A 21181-nucleotide genomic window follows, 5' to 3' on the forward strand; every position below is an offset into this window, starting at 1 on the left:
CCAGCAGCAGCAGCTCAGAGCAACAAGCTGCCAAACCAGGAGAAGTTCCCTGTGACGTCTGCACTGGAACCAAAGTGAAGGCCCTGAAGTCCTGCCTGGTGTGTCTGGCCTCCTACTGTGAGACTCACCTGGAGCCTCATCTGACAATGGCAGGCCTGAAAAGACATCAGCTGATCGACCCTGTGGAGAACCTGGAAGGCAGGATGTGTAAGACCGACCAGATGTGTTTCTGCATGCTCTGCACTGTTTCAGACCACAAGACACATGATGTTGTTCCTCTGAAAGAAGAATATGAAGGAAAGAAGGCCGAGCTGGGGAAGACAGAGGCTGAAACTCAGCAGATGATCCAGAAGAGACGACTGAAGATTCAGGAGATCAAACGCTCAGTGGAGCTCAGTAAGGAAGATGCAGACAGAGAGATAGCAGGTGGTGTTCAGGTCTTCAGCGCTCTGAAGGAGTCTGTTGAGAGAAGCCAGGCCGAGCTCATCGACACGATCAAAGAGAAGCAGAGAAAGACAGAGAAACAGGCTGAAGGCTTCATCAAAGAGCTGGAACAGGAAATCTCTGAGCTGAAGAAGAGAAGCTCTGAGGTGGAGCAGCTCTCACGCTCTGAAGACCACCTCCACCTCCTCCAAAGCCTCCCGTCCCTGAACGCTGCTCCACCCACCAAGGACTGGACAGAAGTCAGCGTCCGTCCACCTTCATATGAGGGGACTGTGAGGAGAGCTGTGAAGCAGCTGGAGGAGACGCTCAGTAAACAGATGAAGAAGCTGCTTGAGGCCGAGCTGAAGAGGGTCCAGCAGTATGCAGTGGATGTGACACTCGATCCAGATACAGCAAATCCCTATCTCATCCTGTCTGATGATGGAAAACAAGTACACGATAGTGACGTAAAGAAGAATCTCCCAGGGAATCGAGAAAGATTTGATACTTGTCCTAATGTCTTAGCAAAGCAGAGTTTCTCTTCAGGAAGATTTTACTACGAGGTTCAGGTTAAAGGGAAGACTGACTGGGATTTAGGAGTGGCCAGAGAGTCGATCAACAGGAAGGGACTAATCCCACTGAGTCCTCAGAAAGGTTATTGGATGATTTTGTTGAGGAATGAAAATGAATACGAAGCTGCTGCTGGCCATCCAGTCCGTCTCTCTCTGAAGTCTCAGCCTGAGAAGGTGGGGGTGTTTGTGGATTATGAGGAGGGTCTGGTCTCCTTTTATGACGTTGATGCTGCAGCTCTTATCTACTCCTTTACAGGCTGCTACTTCACTGAGAAACTCTACCCACTCTTTTGTCCCAGTCTTAACTATGGTGGTAGAAACTCTGCCCCTCTGATCATCTCTACCGTCAATTATACTGAGTAGAACATTTGATTTTCTACAGAAAGATTAATTTAACATAACAAATGTATATTTATTGCCGATGGTATACACCCAACACACCAATTTAACTGTTTCGACTGATTTGATCTAATATTGTCTAATTTATGACTGTTTGATGTCTGGGTGCCAAATGCTAAACTTTTTATTGTAATTATTTTTTTATATAATTATATGTATATACAGTGCATGCTATTTAATTGTGCCTTTCATGGTCACAAGTCTGAATAAGGTCAGTGAGATAAGCAGGGGAATGATTTTAGGGGGATTTGAATAATTAATAGTAGGATTTTAAAGTTATTCCTTTTCGACACAGGGAGCCAAGTTTACTTGTATCAGCAGAGGAGTGACATGTTCCGTAGACTTCGAGTGTGTTATGATCCGTGCTGCAGAGTTCTGGATGAGTTGAAGTGCCTGCTAGGATTGCATTGCAGTAGTCAATACGTGATGAGACCAAAGGCTGAGTTGGAGAAAGAAAGGGTACAGTCCAATATGACACAAAGGCTCTTTACCTGTGAACCAATGAGCAGTAGCTCAGTCTGACTGCTATTGAGTTGTAGGTGGTTGGGTCATCCGTGACTGTATATCATGCAGGCAAGCCCTATTCACTTTAGCGGCCCGTGGGCCACATCCGGCCCCGAAGCATAAATAATCTGGTATATGACAACAAAAGTAAAACTACATGTATATATTGTATGGAACTAGCTAACGACTGAGCCAGATTATTTCCTTTTCATATTTGTTGAATTTTACATGAGCTGTACCAATCACCGCCAGTCCAGGGCTCAACAATAAGGAGTGCCCGACCTGCGGCATCTCCCCTACTGATGCTAACGACAACCACGCTCGTTAGTGTGAGTATGTGGTGCAATAAAAACTTTGTTAGTAAAAAGCCAATACTAAATACTTAAACAAACCTGTTTAATACACACGCAAAATGCAATGTTTTAATCTGCTCAGTCTCTCATCCACTGCAGCTGTGTTTTGGTTTTACACAGGCTCGGCGGTAGTTTGGCTAAAGCTAATTGTTAAAACAAGCTAAAGTGAAAGCTGTCTGTCTTCAGTAACGGTTTAGCTTAGTTTGCCAGTACATTAAAATATGGCACATTATAAACTCAGCGGTTTGAGACAGACCAGCCCTCCTCTCTACCTGCAGCTGCAGAGGGAGGAGGAGGACGACGACGACAAGAGGGGCTGCTTGACTGAGTTGTTCATTCTTTCTAAGGAATATGATTTATTTTGACATTTTAGATTTGTTTCCAGTGAGATATGAGTGACTTTGGTGTTGTAAATCTTGTTGTTGCTATAGAAACATTTAGTTAAATTAGTATTTCAAATAATTATTTATTATTTATTTATTTATTTATTTAGTAATAAATAGGACTGATGAGAGCATTGAGAAAGAACTGAACCAATAAGGAGTGCCAATACAAGTGTGTCAATAAAATCCTACTGATACCCATTCCAATTTGAGAATATGTCCGGCACCTCTCCATGTCCTGGTTTTAAAATCCGGCCCAATTGAATTTGTAATTGAATATCCTTGATTAGGGAAATGTTATCATGATAAAAAGTTCTATATCTTTTAATATTGATAATTATCACGATAAGTATCAAATCGTCATTTCTTTGGAGTTTAAAGGCCGATTTCTGCTCCTGAGTGAAAGTTGAAGAAACCTGATGTTGGTGGGGGAAATGTGGGGGAGATTCACAAACTGTGGTTTACACTCTTCTTTAGGGACAACACTTGATGTCATACAGTGGATCACTTCACATATCTGAGGAAGAACATTCAAAACAATTATGATAAAATCTTCAAACAAATATGCATGAGTAAAAAAATTAGAAGCTTTTTTCAGTCGATTTTAACTCAACAAAATAAACATTTTAATAAAGTCGTAATTTGGGTATGATTTAAGTTTATAAAATCAAAAATGTATTGAATATTTATTGAACATTATATTGTTATTGAAAAAATTATATCGTGATAATTATTGTTTTATTGTCCAGCCCTAGTCTTGATGTAAACACAAAGCTGTGTATCGTCTGCATAACAGTGATGGATATTGTAGTAGTAAATAATAAACATAAGTGCTCCTAAGACTGAACCATGCAGTACTCCATGGTGAACTCTGGAACTTCCTGAACCTTAGTTTTGAATTTGAACAACAGTGTGTCCTGCTGAAAGATATGAAAACCACTGAAAAACGGTTCCCCCAGTTTCAGTTGCAGCCAGACGATTAAACCCATTCTCATCCCATGGAATCAAAAAGGGATGTTTTGTCAAGACCCCTTGGCGTCCCTTTTTAACGCCCTGGGTACCCTTTAGCTGTGGTTGTGTACGTGTAAGAATAACTATGCAACATCCGGTCAAGTTAGCAAGCAATGCATATGCAATGTGGTGAAACCATGTTTTCAGTAATTTATAGTAGTACTTTTAAAGTTGAACAATGATGGTAATGGGCTTCCCCCAGTGCAATGCAGAAGGATATGACAAAGCATAGCTACTTGATGCTCTGGGATAAGAATGGGCTGGACTACCCATGAGGAGGGATGTGATACAGTGTCAAAGACTGCAGTGAAGGAGGATGAGGATAGAAAGTAGACTATGGTGCACGGAGGAGGTTGCTATTGACTGTAACTAGGGCAGTTTCTGTGCTGTTTGGAATTCTTCAAGGAGATTATTGTTATCGAGGTCGGTCTGTAGTTGAGAAGCAACAACCATCTCAAGATTTTAGACACGAATGGTAAGTTTGGAATTGACCTGTAGTTGTTGTGGTTGTTGCAGTCTAAACCCGTTTTTTCCAGAGTTGTTTTGTTTATGCCAGTTTTCAGCAAATGGTCAGAGGAGTTGATAATGGACATTATTGCCATCACTGTGTGGTATTATTAAATGTAATCTTAATTTTTATACTGTTAACTAGTTTTATTATACTGTTTATTATGTACGTTGTGAATGTGATGGACATTGTTGCCATGGAGACCTTTGGGTGTGGCGTGGGCGCACCCCAAAATTTAACAGTCTACATGTGCTGTCTCCGTGGTAAGTTACTTTGACATCAGCTCCATTAAATATTTATTTTAAATCATCTTCTTGTGGGTAAAAGTGTGGTTTAATTACTTATATTAAGCATGTAATGTGAACATCAGCTTTTAGTTGCCGGTGAAAATGAGTTATGTTAACTTTGTGGCCTTTTAACTGTTTTTCTGTAAATTTGTTTAAAATGTGTGTCGTGTTTAGCTAGGTTAATTCCAGTTTAAGTTCAATGCATTTTATTGTTTTGGTTTATAGAAACGTGCTGGAGTTTTAAGACTGACTGTGATGGAGGATTAATCTTTATCCTGTGTTACCACGTACATTTAGTTCGTTAATTTGTTGATTTTGTGAAAATTTAACAGTCTACATGTGCCGTCTCCGTGAAACGTGCTGGAGTTTTAAGACTGACTGTGATGGAGGATTAATCTTTATCCTGTGTTACCAGATAAACAAATTGAAGCCAAAGATCCACTTGTGTGTGTTTCACTTTTCTACACAACGCAACCGCTACACGAGCATGCTTTAACTTGGCTTGTAGGGATTAGATCCATGTGACATATGGAGAAAATGTAGATCTTTCATAATCAACAGTACATAAAACTGTGAAAATATTTAGGCTATTTGGAGACATCGACGCATAAAAGAGCAAGGTCGGAAACCACAGTTTAATATGACCTTTAAGCCCTCAGCCAGCACTGCCTAGGATACGGTCATGCTTCTATGACAAATTTGGTTAATTTTATGTAATTATACCTTTATTTTACCAGGTAAGTTAATTAAGAAAGACACCATGGGCTAAGGTGTACTTTGGAAAACCATCGTCACTTAACACAGTCTGCTGCTGCATTCAAAAATGCAGCCTGAAACTGTATCACGCAAAGAGGAAGCTATAAATCAATTGTATGCAGCTATGCCGCCAAGTTGTTGGGACCCGGCGTCATCTCAGATGGACCGTAAAACTGTGGAACCATGAGCTGTGGTCAGATGAGTCCACATTTCACCTTGTTTTTGGGAAAAACAGACATCAATGACATCCAGATTGTTATCAGCGAAAGGTACAAAAGCCAGCATCTGTGATGGTATGGGGGTGCACCAGTGCCCACGGCATGGGTAAGTTGCATGTGTGTGAAGGTACCATTGACGCAGAGGCATATATTGGGATTTTAGAGAGACATACAGTATGTTGCCATCAAGACCTCCATGCTTATTTCAGCAGGACAATGATAGGCCTCATTCTGCACGGGCTACAACAGCATGCCTAGACACAGTACTACTCCTTAGATCTGTCTCCTATTGAAAATGTATGGCGCATCATCAAGAGGAGAATCAGACGTCAATTTTGCATCAAGCAAGAAAACTGTAAAACTGGCACAATTAGTATCTTCACTTCCCAAATGATTAGAAAGTTTTATTAAAGGAAAAGTAATGTAACACAATGGTAAACATGCCTCTATCCCAACTTTTGTTGAGTGTGTTGCAGGCATCAAATTATTTGTTTATATTAAAACAATACAATTACGCTGGTCAGTAAAACTATGGAAAATCTTTCCTCTGTACTTTTGTTAGTTAAATAAAAGTTCATGTGAATTAACAAATCCCAGAATTTTGTTTTATTGCTTTTTTGGAAAATATTCCAACTTTTTTGGAAATGGGGTTTGTACATCTGCTTATGCACAACAAGTCAAGTCTTGATGTAAAGCCTCTCCAAGTGGCAACCTAGGGCCTCAAGCTGACAAAATTCATGTGTGTACCGTGGGGCAGTATGTGCAAACGAGACAGCCCGTGTTGTGTGATATGAAGTTTACAGATTAGATTGAAGCATTCTAACATTACGTCCATACATGTGCTGGTCATATAATTAGAATTTCAAAAGTTGATTTATTTCAGCAATTCCATTCAAAAAGTGAAACTTGTATAATGTATACATTCATTCCACACAGACTGATATATTTCAAGTGTTCATTCCTTTTAATTTTGATGATTATAACTGAAAACTAATGAAAACCCCAAAATCAGTATCTCAGAAAATTAGAATATTTTGAAAAGGTTCAATATTGAAGACACCTGGTGCCACACTCTAATCAGCTAATTAACTCAAACACCTGCAAAGGCCTTTAAATGGTCTCTCAGTCTAGTTCTGTAGGCTACACAATCATGGGGAAGACTGCTGACTTGACAGCTGTCCAAAAGATGACAATGACACCTTGCACAAGGAGGGCAAGACACAAAAGGTCATTGCTAAAGAGACTGGCTGTTCACAGAGCTCTGTGTCCAAGCACATTAATAGAGAGGTGAAGGGAAGGAAAAGATGTGCTAGAAAAAAGTGTACAAGCAATAGGGATAACCGCACCCTGGAGAGGATTGTGAAACAAAACCCATTCACAAATGTGGGGGAGATTCACAAAAAGTGAAAAGTCAGTGCTTCAAGAACCACCACGCACAGACGTATGCAAGACATGGGTTTCAGCTGTCGCATTCCTTGTGTCAAGCCACTCTTGAACAAGACAGCGTCAGAAGCGTCTCACCTGGGCTAAAGACAAAAAGGACTGGACTGCTGCAGAGTGGTCCAAAGTTATGTTCTCTGATGAAAGTAAATTTTACATTTCCTTTGGAAATCAAGGTCCCAGAGTCTGGAGGAAGAGAGTAGAGGCACAGAATCCACGTTGCTTGAAGTCCAGTGTAAAGTTTCCACAGTCAGTGATGGTTTTGGGTGCCTGGTGTTGGTCCACTGTGTTTTCTGAGGTCCAAGGTCAACGCAGCCAACTACCAGGAAGTTTTAAAGCACTTCATGCTTCCTGCTGCTGACCAACTTTATGGAGATGCAGATTTCATTTTCCAACAGGACTTGGCACCAGTGCCAAAGCTACCAGTACCTGGTTTAAGGACCATGGTATCCCTGTTCTTAATTGGCCAGCAAACTCGCCTGACCATAACCCTATAGAAAATCTATGGGGTATGGTAAAGAGGAAGATGCGATACGCCAGACCCAACAATGCAGAAGAGCTGAAGGCCACTATCAGAGCACCTGGGCTCTCATGACACCTGAGCAGTGCCACAGACTGATCGACTCCATGCCACGCCGCATTGCTGCAGTAATTCAGGCAAAAGGAGCCCTAGGAGTGCTGTACATGCTCATACTTTTCATGTTCATACTTTTCTGTTGGCCAACACTTCTAAAAATCGTTTTTTTGTATTGGTCTTAAGTAATATTCTAATTTTCGGAGATACTAAATTTGGGATTTTTTTTGACTGGAATTACTGAAATAAATCAACTTTTTAATGATATTCTAATTATATGACCAGCACCTGTACTGTGCTGTGTCAAAAGCTTCTTCCTTTTGGCCCTTGGTACCCATGGTATATATTAGCTGTTGGTAAAATTATATACTACAGTATTTGCATCAAACATTTTTCCCTAACTCTGCTCACTGTGTGCTAATTTTTGAGGTGATTACTAAGTGCCGAGTTTGTCCTTCAGAGGGGAGGGAGCTGCTCAACCTGGCACGTTAGTGGATTAGATATGAGTCTGTGACTGTGTCATGGATTTAAGCTCTGTTCACAGGCATAAGGCTTCCCACTGGCTGACCTGAGTCTCACAAGGTTCAGTTATTAGATAGTTACAGTTGAAGATAAAGATAAAGACAGTGACATTATACTACAGGGAGGCTAGGAACCTCTCATTATGTATAAAAGCGATACTGATGCATTCAAGACATCAACTTGTCAATCAGTACAAGACTTTGTGTCAGCTTGTGATAAAAAAAATTTGAAAACATAACCTTTTCATCTTAAAAAACAATATAAAACATTTTATTGAAATTGTGATACTTGAACAGACACAAACATGAAACAACACATCACAATACAACGACTAGCTTCACAAACTTCCATCTAAACAAAATCTACAGTAGGTGTACAGGTTTAAGTAAGGTCATTGGATCTGCTGACAAACCGATGAGTGGATCCCCTTCTAAATCCACCGACGTTTTCAACAGCTAAAGCCCCCTAATAGAGCTGGAGGTGCTGCGTTTGAGCTGCTAAAGCCTGGTGACTGACGTCAATTCGTAGTTGTGGGAAGCCCAAGAAAGGTGCTACGCAGGCGACATCTTACTGTGCAGCCACAAATCCAAATGCAACACGGCATCTTTACAGTTCAACACACTAATCTACTCCTCTCACAGGTGAGTGATAAACACAGGATAGTGCCTCATAATGTGAACTTGATTACATATAATACATCACATAACAGTTTAGTACATTCAAGATAAATACAAGATAAATTGAAGAGCTTCAGCGTGAGATTAGAACAAAAATGCCATGTCATCTGCAGCCACTGAAATCTGAAACCCTGACATGTCCTACAAAGACCTACAACACTGATTTTAAGTTAAAGACAACCTGTGCAGATATCTCATCTCAGGGACAAAAACAAATCACCATGTCATACGTCAACGTGCTCATCAGTCTTTGCCAGTGGCAGAGTCAAGGGATGCTGAGGGAAACGGATTGCTTCACTGTTGCGCCGCATGTACGCGTGGCCGCTAATGGGGTACCACATCTCTGTGAAGGTCAGGTTGGCCACGGTGATGCTACAGCGCCCCAGCACCTTGAAGCCTGACTTGCGGTAGAAGGGAATGAGGACATCTTCGCACATCAGCACTGCTCGGCGCACGTTGGGCAGGCAGCGCAGATACTGCAGGTAGCGCCACATCAGTATGGGACCTTTGCCCTGCTGTCTGAAGGTGCGATGGACAGCGAGGATGTGGATGTGGACAGTGGAGCCGCAGGGCTTGTGGAGAGTCAGTGCGTCCTGGAGCAAAGAGTTAGAGATCATAAATTCTGACCTCATTCATACATGTATACATATACTTGTAAATCATATTTTGGAAAGATGCGTGATGTCTTACTGTAGTGAGTCTGTCCTGGTCCCAGAGAGAGCCGATGATGAAAGCCACCAGCCGGCCCTCCTCAAACCAGCCCATGGACAGTTCTGGGCACAGTGTGAGGAAGTGACGCACCTCATCCAGGTGGAGGGGACACTCACCTGACACAGAGATAAATGCTGAGAGAGAGAGAGAGAGAGAGAGAATGAGAATAGCCATGCGCAAAATCGCTTGGCACTACTTTTACGCACACTAAAGGCGGTGCTAATTGCCCAATAAACTAAAAAAAAAAAAAAAGTTTAAACTTTTAAATAAACTTTAAAACAGTCTCTTTAAAAGCTAAATAAAATAATGTCCGACCAGTGGCTAAATTTAAAACAAAAAGGGAATTAGATCTGTCGATGCCATGGTTTTACGCAAAGCCATCCAGCCATGTAATGCTTCTTTTAATAAAAAAAAAACCCAACTGCTTAGGGACCACTTACCTTCTCGTTCGATTTCAAAGACGCTTATGGCATCTTGCGTGTTGAGCGGTCGGACTTCGCTTGCGGGAAGCGTGTGTCTCCTTTGGATACCGGGCGAAACAGAGGGTGTTGGCTGCATTGGTTTGATGAAAGGCTGCGCGCCAACAACGGACATCATACGATTTCACTCTCTGTTCACCTCGAACGCGTCTCTCGTCTCCTTCTCTGCCCCTCAGCAGGATCACCTCTGTCAGGTCCTGCGAGGACAACAGGATGGTTTGTGCCCGTATTTATGGGACAGCTTTGCCGGCTGTGATTCACCAGCTAATTTGCATTTGAATATTTGATGTCAATGAATGAATGAAGGTCACAACTGTGTAGGGCAATTTACCGAACCCTACAATTAACTGTGTCCATTGCGGCAGTTTGTTTTTTGTCTGTTAAACGAGCTGGCACAAATGCTTTTCTGTGAACCACCACCTCCGGCCTATTTATAGCAGGTTCCCGACGCGTGTTCACAGGGAGGCACAGCAGCAGTTGTGTGTGCCACTAAAAAGTTCATTGTTAAACCACATTTCAACAAATAATGTAGTAGGCTACATATACAACGTGCCCCTGTGTATTAACTACTCATCCTTACTTTCCAACGCAATTAAATAAAACAATTAAAGCACACAAGTTAATCCTGAAAACAAACGCCACCGAGCCGCCTTTTGATGGCACCTTCCCCTTCACAGCAGCGAGGCTACGGTCACACTTACCTAAGGTTTGTTGGTGAGGTTTTGTGGACTGGCCAGCTGTCCTTCTTAGCCTCTGTGTCACCACCACACACGTCTCTCTTCATTATGAAGTGATTATTACTATGAGTCACATGATGAAGGATTACAGAAGTTGTTTCCACAACTCGGCGCATTACCGACACTTCGTCTCCTGTCTGACACACAGCGCGTATAGCGCGTTTAATTAGCTGCGTGTTTTGGACAAAAAAACCAGTAGGCCTAATCATATTACAAATAAAACCGGTCTTTGATTCAGTTCTTTTGACTCTCTGGCCCTGATTGGTCCAGCTGCTTTGACTTCAGTTGGTGTTATGATCTTAGAATTAGAAACAATCACATGCTTTTGATATTAAACAGGCAACTGAGATCCTTTAATTAAGTGAAAGTACCAATACAAAAATGTAAAAACACGCGATTCCTATTAAACGTCCTTGATTTAAAAGTGTGTACCCTTTGACAAGTACAGAAGTATTATCAGAAAAAAAATACTAAAAGTATCAATAATAAAATTAGCCTACTTGTTCTGCAGGAGAAATGGCCCAGAGACTGGTCTCAAATTGTTCTTATTGGTGGAAGTGGAGCTATTTTATTTTTTTACTAATTTGTACAAAGTTTAGGGTTCACCAACTTGTGTCACTAGATGAATCTGAGGAGTCCTGAGAGGATTAATAGGGGATGAAGCGAAGAAGAAAAATCAAAGTCCTGCTACAGGAACATGTTCTCAATTTTTTTTTACTTGTCTTTGACTTTGCTGTTTGGTGAAACGTTAGTTACCTTTACCTCTTTGTTTCTCACACAGTTATTTAAATTAAACCATCTGTGAAGTCTAAAGACAATATGTCTCTTCCTAACAGCTCACATTGGAAATGTAAGGAGGGGCCCCATTCTGATGCTGCTATTTGTCACATGCCAAAAATGTTGGGAACCACAGGTTTAATCTATATAATATTATCTAATATAATATATAGATTTATATATAATAATATTTTGGTTTATTATATACAAGTAATTGCAATTTATACATTTACATGTTTTATAATTTAAAATCTTAAGAGTAACTACAGCTGTTAAATAAATATTATGAAATAAAAACTCCAATATTTTAAGTATGTAGCTGAAAATTATTTGTACTTTAGTAACGGTACTTTAGTAAAGTACTTGGTTACTTTCCACCACTGCTGTCCATAATCTGAATTTAGTTCAGTGGAATTTTTGGCTGTGCATTTTATTTTGCCCCTTTCACATGCAAACTGAGCAAATAGTCAAACTGCTCTGCCAGCACTGTGGCATAAATATCTGACCTATCTGCTCCTGAACAGGGTGACATCTGGAGAAGCAGGCGGAAGAAGCAGCAGAAGGAGCAACCTGAGAATGGAAGAAGCATTTCCTGAAGCAGTGGGGTGCTGGTGGCTCGCAGAGACACACCATAAAGGCTCAGTGTCTCCAGTTGGATTCTTCTATCTCCCCAGTCTTTGGTGAAGTGTCCAAAATATTGTTTTAACTGTAAGAAAATGCGTGTGATGCTGATTGGCATTATTTTTCTGCCAAAGTTTTAAAATGGACAACATTACTAATGTGATGGCTGTTAACTCATAAAATATGCATCATTATGGACCAGTGCACAACTGACCACTGTGCAATCCTCAGCCTTTGTATAAATACAATGTGAGTGAATTAGGCTCCATAGACTTTAATGTATTATATAGCTCCTAATAAGTCATCAACTGTACATGTCAGGGTAATGAGCATAGGTACAGTTGATCAATGTGCAATACTGAGCATTTTGACATATGAATGGAGTATGTACTGTTTACAATAGCAGAGATATAAATACAATTGATGTCTATTGGATTGTTTTTAAATTGTAATGACTCAAAAAGTATAAAAGTTATCAATAAGAAAGGTCATAGCACCCATCTACAAAGAATCCCCGCACGGTTCAACATATCAGTCATTGTGGTAACATAAAAGTTGTAGGAGGACATACAAATCAAAGAAAATCAGCTTCCCACTAATATCTCATTACATAATGCAAATCTATGAATATTCTATGAAAATACCTTCATGAAATCAGGCATGGTTCAATATATGAACAGCATGTGTGGCATGAATGTTTTTTTTTTCTTTTAGTACTGAGTGAGCGAAAAAAGGCACAGAATAAGTAAGCAGAAGCACATGCGTGTGATTGCTGCTTTCAGCGCTCACACCAAATAATTACAAGTCAACACTGACCTACTGTCAAACATGTGAGAAACCAGTGCTCATAAAAGAGCAACATTTTGTAGCACAGAGGCGAGAAGGCAGCTTACAGTCACATCTCTATATTTATATGCAAGCAAACAATCCTAGCAGAGGACTGGTAAAATATGATTTAGTTACAGTTCAACTAATATAACTAAACTAGTTCATAGGATGGACATGTTGTATATTGTAGACTGATGGAAAAATAAAGTGGGAAGGTTGTTTGCTTTCATCACAATTTGTTCCTTTCAAATATTGCAATGCCATTATTTTAGCATTTGGAAGCATTTGAATACTGGTCCAACAGAGGATAATTGTCATCCAGACACATGTTAACTCACTGAATTATGAGCAGAACTCAAGTCAGAAGCTCAAAGTATTTCTAACGGATTAGGGGGGCATTTTCACAAAATATGCACATATGCAGTTTAAGAAAAGCACTTCTATCTGTGATAACAGCTTATCTCCCATTCAGGTTACTGAAGTAGTGCTCAACGCATGATGGAAGTTGGTATTATACAGCCCTGAAGCTCAACAAGGAGGGGTAAGGCAGAGTAGTGCTTCCTGGGGTGGGAAAGAGAGCGTTGGGGGTCTAACTGCTGGTGTCTGCTAAGGTTTAGGGTTCAGACGTAAGATCGGGAATCTGGGCTTTTCCTGTTTAGATCATGCTGCGTGTTTGGAGAGAGTAGATTTGTCCAGACATGGTGCCGGAGGTATTCAAGGCCTAAGTATCTCTGTTGGGGCTGAGAGGTGATACATAGATGGGAGAGCAATAGTTAAGGTTTATTTTTCCTCTTCTACTCCGGCTGGGGCATCGGTGTCTCGTTGGCATTGTTGTCGGTGATCTTGTTTTCCAGCTCGTCGTCGGACAGGAGGTCCAAGGAAGTTCCCTCCACCTGAAGCTGACGTCTGCCTGAGCGACCAGAGGAGAAGCTGATTGGGCCGCCGCGCCTGCAGGAGGAAGGGGAGTGGTGATAAAATGAAGGTATTCAAAGGTAAAATGCTGCTGCTCAGGTCTCTAACAAACTCAGTATTAACAAATTACTCATATAAAATCTCATTTAACAAACAATTTATTGAGTAGTGATGTCAGGTAATAAGCCACAGGTCACCACATCATTGTCAATTAGCGTTATGTGTAAATAATGTCGGCTGACCGCTCATTTGTTGTATACTAGGCGGCATTTTTGGCCACCTGTCTTACTTTCTAACAGAAAATAATAAACAAGAAAAACCAGCAAAGGACAGAAAACAAAAACCAGACACTTTTTTATGTACTCAATGCTTGTATTATTTCCCCCCCATATGATTCCCTACTGAATTAATGACATGTGACTATTGTTTTTTCCATGTTAAATAACAACACAGTATCTTTAATACTGTAACATACCTTAAATATGCAAATGGTTGGATTAAATTTCAGTTTCACACCCAAAACCACTGTTCTATATTGGACCAAATCTTTTGAATTTTGCTACAATCCCACACTGCATGGAACAATGAATCTGCAACGCCACATTTAAAAAATATATTTTATTTTATTTATTAACTGTCTCTCTTCTGTATATTATTTTATATTGGCTTAAACACAAATGTTCATTGGCAGTAATAATAATAGGCAATATCTCTCATTAAATGTTCCCATTGAACATTCCCTCCATTTTAAATTAATATAATTTATTCTAGATTGCAACAACAAAGCGTCTATAGAGTAGGATTTCTGCAGGATTCTGTGAACCATACCTCTTTTATTTATTTATTATTTTTTAACTTATTTAGGAGTTAAACTGAATTTCCTCTAAAATGCTCTGCTGTCCAAATGAATGTAAATCAAAGGTTTTAAGGAAATAGGCATAAATAAAGAATGCTTTCTTTGGTCATAATCACAAACATAAAATAAAACAAAATGCTAAATTGTTAACGGCAGATAGCGGATGCTGTCTTCTTCTACCTGAGGCGGTTCTTGAGTGTGTGAACCTCGCGGCTCAGACCCTCGCTGGCCTCGGTGGCGTCATCCAGCTCTCGCTGCAATTTTCGGCGGGATGCGTTGGCCCTTGTGGCCTCCTCTTCCGCTTCCTCCAGCTGACGCTTCAGCTGCTTCATACGAGAGTTACTCTTTTCAACCTACACACACACACACACACGCACACACACACACACACACACACACGCACACACAAAGGAAAAAAAAATATCGCAAAGAAATACAGTGTTCAAAAGCCAGCATTTTGGGGCAGCAGGGTTGGTTTCTGATCTGGATTGTAGAATGGTGAAGTAGGTTTGTGTAAGATATAATAATGGACACCTATTATTAGAGCTTAAATGTCCAAGTGGGTAACTGAGAGAGAAGGACGACCAGAGAGCCGCTGACAAAGCTCAAAACACTGTGACTGATCTCCTTTAACACCAGCGTGGGGCTGAACAGTTCCAATCACAGCAGCGTTAAAGTCAACAGTGTCGGACATACCTGTTCTTTAAACTGGTCGGCATGGCGACGCTCATCCTCCACTTGCATGCAGATTTCTTTCAGCTTCTTCTCGGTCCTTCTCACAATCTTGTTGGCTGCTGCTCGCTCCCTTCAATGGAGAACAAGTGAAGTTTAGACAAGCAAAGTAAGATTTAGCGTCACGGGTAAACCCATAACTCAATTTTGATCTCATTTTTTAGCATAGATTCAGTTGTTGAACTGTTTGATACAAATAATATTTATTATTTTCAGCAAGGAGTAGAGGGCATTGAATTCTCACTTGGCCTCCTGCTCCAGCTGTTCCTCCAGCTGTGCAATCTTGGCCTCCAGGGCAGTGATGGAGGCCTTGAACCGGCTCTTCACAGAACCCTCCAACTCGCCCAGCTTGGCCCGCAGCTCCTTGTTTTGACGCTCCAATTGCTGGCGAGCGTTTTCGCTCTTCTGGGCCGTGCTGCGCTCCGCACTCAACTCTGTAGTCAGGGTGTCCACCTGCGTGCCGGACAGAGGGGAGGGGGTAGTGTGAAAAGGGAATGGTGCAAGGTGGGGTTAAGATTATGAAATCCTATTAATATGTGTGACATTCATTTAATTTATAATTTTGCACAGGCTAATTAATATTTCTTACAAATCTTTAGATGTAATGTTAATCTGATGAAAATAGGGATGATAATTAAATTTGCTCTCACAGCACTGTTCCAATATCACACCACACCTGCATATTTGTCTTTCTGAAGCGGTCGTTGAGCAGCTCCATGTTACCCTGCTCCTCTTCCAGCTCCTCCTCTAGTTGGGCAATGCGAGCCTCCAGCCTTCTCTTCTCATCCATCAGTGCAGATCTGACAACACAAAGGTCAAAGTCAGGATGCCATACACTACGTTCACCACCTCTCTCTCGATAAAGAGGACCAAACACATACTTTATGCACCAGCTAAAAGTCCACAAACATGCATTGAATGTTAACTGCAAAGGGGCTCTTCGCTTCACTGCAGGTGGGAGTTTCCAAATACAATTTCCCCTTGGAAGAAAGTTTTTGATTTGGTTAGTCAAATTATTTGTAAAAAAGTTAAAACCCAAACTACTTCTACTTCCAAACGATTATTCTGAGTCGTTGGTGACCTCAAGTAAAAGTTCTTTAAAGGTTCAGTGTGTTGGTTTTAGTGGCATCTAGTGGCTCTTGTGCTAAATAATATGTTGTAATAAAAAATGTGGTCCTCCATTTGTCCAAATTTCATTTCTCTTCTTACTTCTAACTAACCAGATGACTACTAATACTACTAACGTTACTTCTTCTTCTTTTTCTTATCTTGTGTTTATTTTTTACCACTGTTATTGTTATTATTATGGCTTTTTTTCTATTTTCTGTACCTGAATTATCTCAATGACCAAAAACGGTAAAAATAAATGTTTAACAAAGCCTGCCTGGAAAGCAAATAGCTGTGGATTCCTTGAAAAAATAGTACAAGAAAGGTCAGTACAAGAGATGTGTCCTGACATAAAAATTCCCATTTATCTGCAGGTTACAAGACAATATAAACAAGGAGATGCATGACGGATACTGTGTTTTGTCAAGTGGGTAACTACTTACTTTCCAGAGGTGCTGTTTGAGATTTCATCTTGCAGCTCATCCCGTTCCTGCTCTGCGTGGCGCCGGCCCCGCTCAGATGCTGCCAGGTCCTGCAGAGAACGGTCAAAGGTGAAACACAGGTTGTCATCGTCATCAATGTCGAAAGGGACCGTTCAATGCTTTATCATGAGTACACAGTAAATACAAAAACCCACCAACCTGCCAACCCTAACTGTGCGCACTGCCTACCATGTAACACAGCCAACATCACAAAATGGAAACCAGCACCACCCCACTGTCCTGTACCTCGTGTAGCTGGACAATCTCAGCCTCCAGGCTCTTGAGTTTCTTCTCATTTTCCTTGGATAAAGCGAAAATATCATCTCTAGAAGCTCGCGCGTCTTCCAACTCCCGCTGGTAGTCCTTCATTTGGGCCTGAAGGAGAACAGATTTTGCTGTGAATGGCTGCTTACTGTTGTACTGAAATGACTGATTCAAACATTAGTATCAAATCCGTACCTGTAACTTGCGCAGCTGTTTGATGGCTTCGTCTCGAGCCTTGTTGGCTCCTTCTATGTGACCCTCTATATCCTTCAGATCCATCTCCAGCTTCTTTTTAGCAGCTACAGCCAAACCTCTCTGCTTCCTCTCATCCTCCAACTCTGCCTCCATCTCTCGCACCTGGGGGGGGGGACAAGTTGTTAGCGGGGTGGGATTTAACTGCTGTTAAACTGCTGTTATGTAATGTTGTGTGCTATTCTGCACCTGCTTCACCAGAGCTCTCTTCTTCTCATCGTTCTGGTCGTCCCGGCCCTGAAGGTCTCTCTCATACTGGGCCTTCATGGCCTGCATGTTGACCTCCAGGCGCAGCTTGGCGTCCTCTGTGGCCTGCAGCTCGTCCTCCAGCTCCTCCAGTTGAGTCTTCATCTCCTCCAGCTGCTGCTCCAGAGTGCGCTTGGACTTCTCCAGCTCATGGACCTGACGGAGGAGGAGATAAACACAGGATGATTGGTGAGACTACTGCTCAATAATCTGAGCAAATCGCATGTGCTTTATTGATCCTAACACTCACGTTCTTGCCCACGTCATCCTTGGAGCTCATCAGATCTTCCATTTCAGCACGAAGCTGCTTGTTTATCCTCTCCAGCTCCTCTTTGGCCTCCAGCGCCTCGTCCAATGCTCTGGTCATGGAGAGAGCTTTGGTCTCCTTCTCCCTGGCCTCAGCTTCGGCACGGTCTCGCTCTTCAGCGTAACGGGCCGAGATGCTCTTCTCCTCAGCCAACATCTAGAAAGGAGGAGGCATTTAATAAAAATTATATTTGTAATTTGTAAGAATGGTATTGCAGTGATTGACAAAATAAATATCTAAACTGTAAAACCAAAGCATAACAATCTAAGAGTTTCAAACTCACTCCATCCAAAGGTGTTTTCCAGAAGAAATATGCCCAATAACGTGCGTTCTCACCTGGTCAAACTTCTTCTGTTTCTTCTCCAGGTTGGAGACGATCTGTCTCTGGTGATCCAAGTCAACTGTCAGATCATCCAGCTCCTGCTGCAGACGAGTCTTTGTCTTCTCCATCTTTTCAAAGCCGATGGTCTTCTCTTCCAGACGCTGGCTGGCCAGTTCCAGGTCCTTCTGCAGCTTCTTCTTTGTCTCCTCCAGACCCTCTATTGTTCCAACATCATCTTCTAGTTTCTTCTTGCTCTCTATCAGCTTCAAACAAAAAACAAACAAAAAACAAAAACAAAATAAGCATAATTCAGAATAAAAAATCAACAAAAATTTTAACATTCAAATATTTCATTCACAAGAGAGCACAAGTCCTACCTGAGCTTGTAGGGCCAACATCTGTTTCTCGAGATTCTTGCGAGCCTCCTCATCCTCCTCCTGCTGCTCCTGCAGAGCGTTCTTCTCCTCCTCCAGCTGGCGTATGCGACTGCTGAGGTTTAGTTTCTGACGTGTCTCCTCCTGGAGCAGCTCCTAAAGGAAAATCAGTATGTGTCCAGTAAGTTTAATAGAAAGGATGCATTCACTGTGTGGATTGATGATTCATTCTGTATGCCACCTGCGTGTCTAGCAGCTGACTGTCTAGTCCAGCGATGTCTTTGGCCATCTTGATACCCTTCCTCTCTGAATCTTCCAGCAGGGAAGACACATTTTCCAACTCCGTCTGTATGGAGAGGTACCAAGGTAACAACATGGTTGTCAATGTAAGTCAAATGTATATGTAAAACATTTTAAACATATGCAGTAATGGGGATTTGGTTTGTATTAAAGAAGAAATGTTATTTTGGTTCTTTATTACAAGAACTGTTATAAAGAAACAAATTACTGTATTTTCTGGGAATATTTTTTTAATGGTCATTATTGTTTTGTATTGTTTATTTTCACTCATACTTTCCAACCTAAAAATCCAGGAATTATCCCTATTTTGAGGAAAAACTAAATATGAATCTAACTAAAACCATTTTTGACTGTATTTATATGCAAAAAAACTGATTCCACTGTATTGAATCAAAAATCTCTGCCCCTCACCTGCAGTTTGTGTGTGCGTTCAGACAGTTCTCCCTTGGCCCGCTCTCCCTCAGTGACCCTGGCCATGGATTCCTGCAGCTGAGCCTCCAGTTTCTTCCTCTTGTGTTCAGACTCTGTCTTCGCCTGCTGCAGGATCTTGACCTCGCTGGCCAGCTCCTTGTTGGCAGTCTCCTGGCTCTGCTTGGTCTTCTCCAGGTTAGCCTTGAACTAGACATAATTAACAACAAACATTAGTGTGTAGTCAGAAGTTATGTCCCTTTCTTTTTGGTGGATTTGATAATCCTGTGAAATAAGATTGTGATTGTATGTTACCCTCTTGGCCTGTTCCAGCTGTTCAGACAGCTCTTCCAAGACAGTACTATGCCTCTGTCGCATCTCCTGGATCTGTGATTCGTGGTTTTTAGTCTCCTCCTCAATGGTCTTCTTCAGCTCTGCAACCTCCTGTTCACGCTTGGTCCTACAGAGAACAGGGACACAGAAAAGTCTTAACTTACGGTAATAACAATAATATCACCGGCTAACACCCCACTGTCTATGATATAAATATAAAAATAAAGAAAAGTAAAATGCAGTACAGAAGTACCTAAGTTCCTGCTGGGCAGCGGTTGTATCAAGGGTGTCCTCCAGTTCAGTCTTAAGGGCTTCAAGCTCTTCACTCAGGTCCCTCTTTAGTTTCTCAGCCTTGTTCCTGGCCTGTTTCTCTGACTCAAGGTCCTCCTGCAGCTCAGACAGCTGGGCCTGCAGCTCCCTCACCTGCTTCAGAGCGTTGTTCTTATGGCTGACCTCGTCTTCACCCCTGTTAACCGTTGAGAACAATGACGAACATGCAACAAAAGTGTGGGCACAATATTGTGACTGTGCTGGTACAACTTTGGAAAACAAAACCAAGACCCTCGCTGCAGTTTTCCACAAAATTAAGATGCACCTGAGTTATTTTATTATTTACTAAAAAACAATTTCATTCACTTTACACATGTCAGAAATATGAATTATGCTTAATAATGCTTATTTGCACTAATTATGTCCAAGTGCAAAATGGTGCTGAAAATCTTATTTGTTATTATCTTTTTTTAAATTATATACTGCTTAAAAACATAAAGTGAACTGTTGTGTAAAGACTCCACTGGGAGGCAGCAGAGTCACTGTTTCATAAAGCAGTTGAAGCCTACAGTTTTGGAGCTCTTAAAGTAGCCGTCTGCTGGAAAAGGCACTTATTAGCATGGTCTCACACTTACAAATACCACACAAATTACACGCACACCAGCAATAGTCACACATCGTAAACAAATTCCAGTGCAGTGAGAATCAGTGAATAAATACAGGCATGTAATAGGGGAGCACAACAAACATTAAAAGCTCAGAGGCTATTTTTTGGATGATAAGATCACTGCTGTACACTTTGGAGTGTAATCAGTTCAATAAAATGTGGCATATAAAACCCCAGGTGTGAATGTATCTTGTGTTTAGTGAGATGAGCGTTCTGAAAAGCTATGTTGCACTTAGATCAGACTGAAGCATAATCCCACTGACTCAATATTACAGCTCCAACATCCACATTTAGCTCAGTGCTGTTTCCATTCTCCTCTATGGTGATCCCAGTATCTATTACCTAGCCTGCATCATCTGCTGCTCCTCCTCCTTCTTGCTCAGCTGAACTTTCAGCTCCTCGATCTGGGCCTGTAGCTCGGATATCTGGTCCTGGAAGTCTGACGTCTCCCCATCCAGCTTCCTCTTCGCCTTCTCTAGCTCCTGACGAGTCTTCTCCTCCTTCTTCAGTCTCTCTAAATTAGAAAAGAAGAGGATCGGATGGTTTATTAAGAAATGTCTTTGCGTTGT

General features: G+C 41.4%; 2 protein-coding genes across 2 annotated transcripts in view; both read right to left on the reverse strand.

Annotated features, from left to right (window-relative positions):
• Window positions 1-8300: 8300 nt before the first annotated feature.
• LOC123985771 (serotonin N-acetyltransferase-like) lies at window positions 8301-10569 on the reverse strand. Its single transcript, XM_046073637.1, has 4 exons — window positions 10519-10569; window positions 9779-10014; window positions 9318-9472; window positions 8301-9220 (listed from the first exon to the last, which is right to left on the reverse strand). Exons 2-4 carry the CDS (start codon window positions 9933-9935, stop codon window positions 8852-8854), a joined length of 681 nt encoding a protein of 226 aa, XP_045929593.1. The 5' UTR covers window positions 9936-10014; window positions 10519-10569; the 3' UTR covers window positions 8301-8851.
• Window positions 10570-12210: 1641 nt separating this feature from the next.
• Window positions 12211-21181, reverse strand: part of LOC123958298 (myosin-10-like) — a 49831-nt gene continuing 40860 nt past the window's right edge. The window contains exons 25-41 of the mRNA XM_046031591.1: window positions 20955-21126; window positions 19929-20141; window positions 19658-19802; window positions 19346-19552; window positions 18876-18980; window positions 18638-18790; window positions 18275-18523; window positions 17882-18094; window positions 17575-17787; window positions 17329-17490; window positions 17116-17244; window positions 16831-16919; window positions 15957-16080; window positions 15525-15733; window positions 15245-15353; window positions 14729-14901; window positions 12211-13728 (exon numbers count right to left, since the gene is read on the reverse strand). Of these exons, the coding sequence (XP_045887547.1) occupies window positions 13575-13728; window positions 14729-14901; window positions 15245-15353; window positions 15525-15733; window positions 15957-16080; window positions 16831-16919; window positions 17116-17244; window positions 17329-17490; window positions 17575-17787; window positions 17882-18094; window positions 18275-18523; window positions 18638-18790; window positions 18876-18980; window positions 19346-19552; window positions 19658-19802; window positions 19929-20141; window positions 20955-21126 (2819 nt within the window). The 3' untranslated portion in view covers window positions 12211-13574. The remainder of the gene's footprint in view (window positions 13729-14728; window positions 14902-15244; window positions 15354-15524; window positions 15734-15956; window positions 16081-16830; window positions 16920-17115; window positions 17245-17328; window positions 17491-17574; window positions 17788-17881; window positions 18095-18274; window positions 18524-18637; window positions 18791-18875; window positions 18981-19345; window positions 19553-19657; window positions 19803-19928; window positions 20142-20954; window positions 21127-21181) is intronic.

This window comes from Micropterus dolomieu, linkage group LG02 (assembly GCF_021292245.1).
Source record: "Micropterus dolomieu isolate WLL.071019.BEF.003 ecotype Adirondacks linkage group LG02, ASM2129224v1, whole genome shotgun sequence".
NCBI lineage: Eukaryota > Metazoa > Chordata > Actinopteri > Centrarchiformes > Centrarchidae > Micropterus > Micropterus dolomieu.

What these genes read in the sequence shown, in the direction of transcription:
- LOC123985771 (XM_046073637.1), bottom strand. Translation starts at nt 9,935, where the DNA reads ATGATGTCCGTTGTTGGCGCGCAGCCTTTCATCAAACCAATGCAGCCA. An exon ending in CTTTGAAATCGAACGAGAAG is followed by an intron (nt 9,473 to 9,778) that starts GTAAGTGGTCCC and finishes TCTCTCTCTCAG; the next exon opens with CATTTATCTCTGTGTCAGGT. An exon ending in ACCAGGACAGACTCACTACA is followed by an intron (nt 9,221 to 9,317) that starts GTAAGACATCAC and finishes TCTTTGCTCCAG; the next exon opens with GACGCACTGACTCTCCACAA.